This window comes from Macrobrachium rosenbergii, chromosome 43, assembly GCF_040412425.1.
Source record: "Macrobrachium rosenbergii isolate ZJJX-2024 chromosome 43, ASM4041242v1, whole genome shotgun sequence".
Lineage (NCBI taxonomy): Eukaryota > Metazoa > Arthropoda > Malacostraca > Decapoda > Palaemonidae > Macrobrachium > Macrobrachium rosenbergii.
Window position 1 is genome coordinate 46,455,433 of NC_089783.1, and position 8,692 is coordinate 46,464,124.

General features: G+C 38.9%; 1 protein-coding gene across 1 annotated transcript in view; it reads right to left on the reverse strand.

Annotated features, from left to right (window-relative positions):
* Window positions 1-211: 211 nt before the first annotated feature.
* Window positions 212-8,692, reverse strand: part of LOC136829064 (uncharacterized PPE family protein PPE16-like) — a 17,640-nt gene continuing 9,159 nt past the window's right edge. Inside the window, exons 2-3 of the mRNA XM_067087447.1 lie at window positions 3,451-3,486; window positions 212-697 (exon numbers count right to left, since the gene is read on the reverse strand). Coding sequence (XP_066943548.1) covers window positions 212-697; window positions 3,451-3,486 — 522 coding nt within the window. The remainder of the gene's footprint in view (window positions 698-3,450; window positions 3,487-8,692) is intronic.

An 8,692-nucleotide genomic window follows, 5' to 3' on the forward strand; every position in this document is an offset into this window, starting at 1 on the left:
ACAAATTGCGTATATGCGCTTGCCTCCATATACCATATTTCCGTGTAAGGACTGTCTTAAAAGATGGAAAAGAACGGTATTTGAAAGGAAGAGTACTAAAAGCATAATAAAAACGAACTAAAATATTGCCTATTAAATTTTATTGTTACTTACGGCAAGCTTTCCATTTGCCATATCGCAAAGCAGCAAATGTCACATGGAAATCGAACATTTATACAGAGATACCAATAACATTTAGTTCACCAGACTTGAAACCAATAACATTTAGTTCACCAGACTTGAAACCAATAACATTTAGTTCACCAGACTTGAAACCAATAACATTTAGTTCACCAGACTTGAAACCAATAACATTTAGTTCACCAGACTTGAAACCAATAACATTTAGTTCACCAGACTTGAAACCAATAACATTTAGTTCACCAGACTTGAAACCAATAACATTTAGTTCACCAGACTTGAAACCAATAACATTTAGTTCACCAGACTTGAAACCAATAACATTTAGTTCACCAGACTTGAAACCAATAACATTTAGTTCACCAGACTTGAAACCAATAACATTTAGTTCACCAGACTTGAAACCAATAACATTTAGTTCACCAGACTTGAAACCAATAACATTTAGTTCACCAGACTTGAAACCAATAACATTTAGTTCACCAGACTTGAAACCAATAACATTTAGTTCACCAGACTTGAAACCAATAACATTTAGTTCACCAGACGTGAATGATGATTATTCAACATTGAAGCGCATGTACTGCAATAGTTCAGTCGACATTGCGAAAGGATTAGAGCGAGTATTGATGCTATGAGAAGGATTTCCACACAGGATGTGGAAGGAATCATTCCGAAGGACGTCGGGGGGGATCAGGGAGAAACACTGCGAGATTTAAATGCGGTCGGTGGACAGACATTCCTTCGTCGGACGGCTCTGCCGCCAGGTGTTACGCCCAGATGAGTTGCTGTTATCTGCCGGGCAAATTTAGACAGGTGTGAGACGGGGTGCCCTGTCCCGTTTCCTGTCTTTTGTCCTGAATCCCCTAATGGATTCGCATCTCTCTCTCTCTCTCCTTGTTTTAATCTCTATCTACTTATCTATATCTTTCTGTCTGTCTATCTATCTATCTAGACATCTAGCTATCTATCCAATTATATCCCTTCCACTCACACCCATGAAACATTATTCCCCTCCCCCCCCCCGTTTTTTAAGGGCGAGAAGGCAGTTACTCATCTACCTCACCAAAGCAATCAATCTGTTGTTTATGCAGCTTATCATGAAAATCTAGTCAACGAATATAAAGAAAAATAAAAGCCTAAGAAGAAAAAGAAGAAGGAAAAAAGCTGAAATCAAGGGAAGTCAGTATCACCACATCTAAACATTCAAAAGTAGATCAGATTCCTTAAGTGAGTATCATCACATATAAACATTTCAAAGGAAGATCAGATTCCTCAGATTCCTTAAGTGAGTATCACCACATCTAAGCATTTGAAAGAAGGTCAGATTCCTTAAGTCAGTATCACCACATCTAAACATTTCAGAGAAGATCAGATTCCTCAGATTCCCTAAGTCATTGTTACCACATCCAAACATTTGAAAAAAGATCAGATTCCTTAAGTCAGCATCACCACATCTGAACCTTTCAAAGAAGATCAGATTCCTCAAGTCAGCATCACCACATCTAAACATTTGAAAGATCAGATTCCTCAAGTCAGTATCACCCCATCTAAACATTTCAAAGAAGATTAGATTCCATAAGTCAGACGTCAGTCGCTCGCTTCCTCGGCACGAAAAGAACACAAGTCATACCTTTTCCCGAGTCCTTCCTTTTGAGGGTGAAAAAACCGCCTCTTTAGTAGTCTTTCAGAATGATACTCGGCGATGCGCTGAAGAGGCAGATGAGTAGGTAGGTGGTTTAGGGAAGGGGAAAAAAAAAAGACAGAGGAAAGAGGACCTACATAAAGAGAGAAGAGGTAAGGGGAGGGGGAGGGGGGAGGAAGTAGGGGGGGACGATAAAGCCTCTTTAGGTTGTGGCCACTCATCCAGCGATCAACAGCTGCAGGTGATAAGAGGCTGAGAGCTGCTGGATACATCTAGGCAGAGAGGGAAAGATGTGTACTTGTACGAAAGGATAATATAAGGAGGAAGAGCGATGAGGCAGAAGGAAGGGTACTTGCGAGAGAGGAAAAGCTTAAAAAGGAAATAGCGGAATACAGAGACGTGGAACAGGAAGAGAGAAAGAAAGAGAAGGAGGGGGAAGGAGATGTACTTGTGAGAGATGAAAACATAAAGAAGGAAACATCGGAAGGCAGAGACGTGGAACAGGAAGAGAGAGAGGCGGGGAGGGGAGGGAAGGGTGTGTCTATTTAAGAGAGAGGAGAACAGACTGAAAAGCAATGGGACGGAAGGAAGAGTACTTGTAAGAAAGGATAATATAAGGAGGAAAAGCAGGGGACGGAAGGAAGGGTGCTTGCGAGATAAGAAAAGATAAAAAAAGGAAATAGCGGAATACAGAGACATGGAACAGGAAGAGAGAGAGAGAAAGAAAGAAGGAGAGGGAAGGATATGTACTTGTGAAAGATGAAAAGGTAAACGAGGAAACATCGGAAGACAGAGACGTGGAACAGGAAGAAAGAGAGAGAGAAGGAGATGGAAGGATGTGTCTACTTATGAGAGAGGAGAACAGAAGGAAAAGCAATAGGATGGAAGGAAGAGCACACGTGAGAGAGGAAAAGATGAAGGAGATAAAGGAACAGAATGGTAGAGTAGGAAATGTAATTGTGAGAGGAATATCATAAAGAAAGGAGACGTGGATAAGTAATAACACTCCATGAAAAGATTTGGTGAAGAAATAAATATAAGATAGAGAGACAAGGCTAGATAAGTGGCGCTATTAAAAACAAAAGCAGAAATCAAAATAGAAAAGGAAGCAGAGAGAGAGAGAAAGGGAGTTGCTGTGCAAATAGCATAACAATAAAGGAAAAACATATGTCCTTTCAATGCGTGTATGCAATGCTCAAGGACTGGGAACAATTCCAACAGAATTATTATTTTCCAAATCCATTTGTTTACGTCACAGGCAGTTGGCTGAATAAGAAATGTTTCGGCAACAAAGTTTAAATTCACAGTATTATCTTTCAGCAAATCGCATTGATTGATTGATTTTCTGTCATGAGTCATGAAAAATCCCCGTAATGGATGAAGGTGGAAATGAATCAGGAGGATTAATTACTCACTTGTGTTTTCATATCCACGCAAGCAATTATAAGTGATTGAAAAATTGACTTACGCTCAGATTTGTTCTTTTTTTTATCTTCCGACTCAGAGCCATGAAGAAAATTAGGAAATGGCAAAACAGGTAAGATGCAACATTCACATTCAGCATTTTGCGACATGTAGAGCGGGAGATGAGATTATTTCCCTGATACATACGTGTAATGACTTACCTGGAAATGCTCTGCTTTCACAGAGCTTCGACTGTTCTGAAGAGATTTGCAAGTTATCAGTGTTGCAAAAAGGCAAATGACCTCTCTCTCTCTCTCTCTCTCTCTCTCTCTCTCTCTCTCTCTCTCTCTCTCTCTCTCTCTCTCTCTCTCTCTCTATATATATATATATATATATATATATATATATATATATATATATATATATATATATATGTAGATATATGTATATATATATATATATATATATATATATATATATATATATATATATATATATATATATATATATATAACTAAAAGATTCAGACAAAATAAAAACGCAAGCAATTGCGAAAGAAATCAAAGCAAAAAAACTGTGGTTAATAGTTGGTCATTCAGGGCTCTACAATCTAACTGATGTTTCTAAAGCATATTTAATTTTAGGTTTACATTAATTTCCGTTAACATATTCTCGCATATCAGAAACTACAGCTTTCAGTTTTTAAACACTAGTCCTAATACTAGCATCGCGATGAAAATCAATCCTCAACCTATGAAACCTTTGTGTGCAACCTGCATATATCCCCAATAAGAACATCCTCTCTCTCTCTCTCTCTCTCTCTCTCTCTCTCTCTCTCTCTCTCTCTCTCTCTCTCATATATCCCCAATAAGAACATCATCTCTCTCTCTCTCTCTCTCTCTCTCTCTCTCTCTCTCTCTCTCTCTCTCTCTCTCTCTCTCTCTCTCTCATATATCCCCAATAAGAACATCCTCTCTCTCTCTCTCTCTCTCTCTCTCTCTCTCTCTCTCTCTCTCTCTCTCTCTCTCTCTCTCTCTCTCTCTCTCTCTCATATATCCCCAATAAGAACATCCTCTCTCTCTCTCTCTCTCTCTCTCTCTCTCTCTCTCTCTCTCTCTCTCTCTCTCTCTCTCTCTCTCTCTCTCATATGCCATCACTCATTTCCGCCAGCGTCCGTTAAAATTGCTGAAAACTTTCCTGCAGGGCATTTCTTGAAATGTCCTCAAGAGCCATGTCCTTACATCTTCAGCTTCATCTTTCGTTTGAAACCATCGTCCTTTGCAATGATATTTCACCCCTGAAAACAAGTAATATTCAGCCTGGGCAGGATCGAGTGAAAAGGAAGTTGCGGAAGGATATTGGTACTAGTCAGAGCAAGCATTCAAGAACCAATAAAGAGCGATAAGCTGGAGTGTTGTGATGGTGAAGAACCTGTTCGTTCTCCTGACTGCAAACAATTTGGGCCGATTCTCGTAGACAGAAGAGATTAAGTTTCACCGCCGGAACCAGGCATTGTTTGCTCTTGCAATGCCCTTACGATAAAATAGCCTTTTGAGCTACCGGCGAAAAAAATTTTCTCTCTCGCTAATGAGGACGATTTCCATTGGTCTTGAATGGTGTTTGGTCAAAAAGTTAACATTCAAGCAAAAGGGAACTAAGCTAATAACAGGCAAGTTGTCCACTTGTGCATATATATGTCTCACTTACATTGGGTTTGCCAGAAAGAGTTACCTTTTCCGATTTTAACAAGCCTTATCCCATTGATTTCCAAGTGGCTTACAAGCCTGCGGTATTTGGTTCTCCTTAGAAATCACCCATTCAAATACTACGCTTGATTAAGATTGCTGATGACATGAATTCAGGCAAGGGTTCAAGCATGAAGTGGAGAAGCCAGTTTTAAAGAAGGCAGTTACTATTGGGAAAATTCCCAGCTGGAGTCTTCCATTGCAGTTTCTTGGTTGTTATAGATGGATTTATCTGCTGTTATCACATTAGTTTAATAACGCTCTTGAATTACAATTCGTGACTCTCTCAGGGCTTGCCTGAAGGATTTGTTTCAAAATGAGATGCGAAAATTTGAGCAAGGTAAAATTCAAGAATCTGGACAGCCAGGTGAGACGAGACCATATGGAATGGATGAGAACTGGAAGAGAATAAGCAATCCAGCTGAAGACCAAAGGAAATTGACAAAGCTCCAAAGTATCAAGTACAGTGCAACATGCAAGGCACACTGTAATTGGATTCCCTCTGCTAGACCAATGTAGTTTACAGAGCCGGTAAGGAGGTAGCAAATCTCTTGCATGGAATCTTGTACTCAGCATGCTGACCCCAAGAGACTCTGTAATTTCATTTTATATGAAGAACTGTGTCAAAGTTGTATCAGGTTGTGTGATAATGTGGTGAAATATTATCTTTACCCGTTGGTAGTTGAGAAAAGAATGCAGTCTGAAACCAGACTGACACCAGGGATGAACAACGATTTCAGGAGACAGGCCCTACCGCTCCTTATATAACACTTGACCTTGGAAAACGATCAACTAAGGGTGCAAAAGTCAGGCCAGTAGGAGAGCAAGTGGATAATACCACGCCTTGTTACACACACCAATGTCTTCACAAACTACAGAGAAGAACTGAATTATCTTCACTACAATTCACAGAGTACCTGCCTTTAATGATTGGGAGAGTCAGAAGGGGTTCCTGTTAACTGGAGTCTATATCCACCTCCTGGAGTGAGCCGAGAGATGGTGGACAGAAACATGGGCACGATCGTAATCACTGTATCCTCCTGAAGTTTGCCCTCATCTTGCAAAAGTATAATTCAAAAAGGCTGTGAGGTCTATGCCAGGCAATTATGTCGTGGCTATAATAGTTACTCAACCGTGGATGAAATGCCTGAACTTGCGACAGAAACTGTTTCACTAACTATTAGGTTGTGCAATCCCATCCCGTAACTAGGTTTATTTGGATGATCCAAAGAAGCCCTGCAACACTTCATTCCGTAAACCCGGAAGGGGGCTTTAAAGATGCATCGAACTAATTGCTGTTACAAAATCCATCGCAAAGAGGAAATAAAAAGTCTAACTTTTTGTTCTCTTATCAGTCCCATCTTCTCTTAAACCAAAGCCATCTTCAAAGTTGTTTGCAAATGGACCTCTCCTCTACTGTTTTGAACTGATAGTACTAAATTGTCTCCTCTATTAAAAAAAAAATCGCTTCCTTTTTCAACTTGTTATCCTCTAAGTGACCTATAAATACCTGACCCAGTCATCTGGCCTGCTATTGTTTTGGCCTACCCCACTGTAAGAGTATATCTTGAACATTGGAAAAGCCTTTAGCTGTCTGAAAGGAGTTTGAAGGTATACTTCGCTTGTCATTTTGTTGTTGCTTTCAGTCGTCCATCCTCAACATTGGTATTCAACCTTCTTAAAGAGAAGGTTGTTCCAAATACTGGTATAAGTATCAATAATGTCCCATAGCGTTAACATGCTATCAGCCAAATGATCAAGCTTGCTATCTGGAAGGTTCAAGCCACAACATCCCAACAAGGAATTGAAGCTTTAATCTTAAACATAAACCCCAACAGTTCTGAACTCCGGATACACGTATGAGCACTACTCTCTGAGATTTTTCTTGGGCCAAATGGGAAACGATAACAAGAATTAGCCAATGAACCTCTCATATTGGAACCCTTTAAACTTTTTCGTTTGCGTAGCATTAGAAAGGAATAGAATTTAGAATAAGTGGAACTACCACAAACTGAAGACGTCTTACAGAATTGAAATCGACAGAATAGAAGAAGAATTAGACCCTCTTCATTAAGTTCCATTATCATAAATATTTATCAGCATTCATCACTCACAATCACAATTTATTAATCTCATACCCATCAGAAAAGCTTGTCGATTGAACGTTTTGAATAATATAACTCGTCTGGTTTTATCAGTAAATAAATTGTTCAACCTTTACTGCATTCTCTTCCTCTCACGACTTTGAAAAATAATTTTATCTCTTTTCTTATTGACGTTCTACCGTATCCGGTGAATTTTAATCCTCCTGTGCGGTCTGCCACGGATAAAATTATTTATGCCTTTTATTGTATAGCAAGGATAGAGAGTTATTCCACCCTAGTGCCAGCTAACAACCGGAAGCTTCCACGCTCACATTTTTTTGATGATGCCGTCAATAATGGATGACCTTAATCCTTAATACTTTCGTTCTTGAAGACTGAAGAGATTACTCGAAACATCCACTTCCCCTTTTATGCAGCGATTACTGAAGTGAAACGCCCGAAAAGAAGTCACTGATCCCTAAGAGACGCATTTTAATTCACATTTCCTCCCATTTTTCTCCGTGTGTATATAGCTATACATCCCCTTCCCCTCGTTGTTTGTTTTTCTTAGTACATTCTTTCCAGTGGAAAGAAAAACATTCTTACCGGCCCTTCGCATTGTTTAGTTACCTGAAAAGGTTTAGGGTCTCTGTTTATTGTTCCGGGATGTAAAAGGACTTTCTTTTTTTTTCCCCCTCTCCGTGAAAGTTTACTTGTACAAAGGATTGTTTTCTTCTTTAAATATGAATGGATGGGGGAGGGTATAAACGGACCTAAAAAATTAGTTTTTATTGGGGGGTTACACAATGGTAGCTCAATGGATTCGGTAAAGTTGGAACAGTAATATTCTCTCTAAGATTTTTCCAGTTTACGAGTAAAAACTTAATGACTCTTTAACAACCGTGGAAATTACAGGCACTTTAAATAGATGGCGCTATTTTAGAATAGGAATTTCTTTTAAAGGTACTCACTGAAAAAGGCTAACGAATAATATAAAGGAAAAAGTTAATATTTTCGGAATGTAGTCGTTAGTATAAAAAATAGCTTTATGTAAGTGAAAAAGAGTTGCAGGTATTACTATGATGAACAAAAAAAGACTTAATATTACGTGAATATTTAAACAAATGGAAAGTTAAGATTTTATCGCAGTGTCGGTCATAATAAAGCCTCGCCAATTATAGCGAAAAATTACTCTTAATTGAGTTTCCAACTTTTTTATTTCGATGGAAACAAAAATTTTTTTTTTTTAGCTTTGGGAAGAATGCTAATTAGCCTAAACGCTGTTGAGAAGAATTGCTGGATTAGAGAGAGAGAGAGAGAGAGAGAGAGAGAGAGAGAGAGAGAGAGAGAGAGAGAGGTGCCGCTCTGTATATTTGTATACGCTTTCGTATGACTTACATGTAATTGATATCATCACTTAGAGGTAAATAACAAATTTATATATGTCTTTTATTTAGTCACTCTTACAAATATGTGTCAACTTTTATAGTCAAAGTTCTCTCTCTCTCTCTCTCTCTCTCTCTCTCTCTCTCTCTCTCTCTCTCACGGACCTCGCAATTATGAGCTCAGTGCTCTACCGTGCATATACTGTATGTGTGAGTAATTGTCTCGTCTGAGGGAAAAGATGAGGTGAA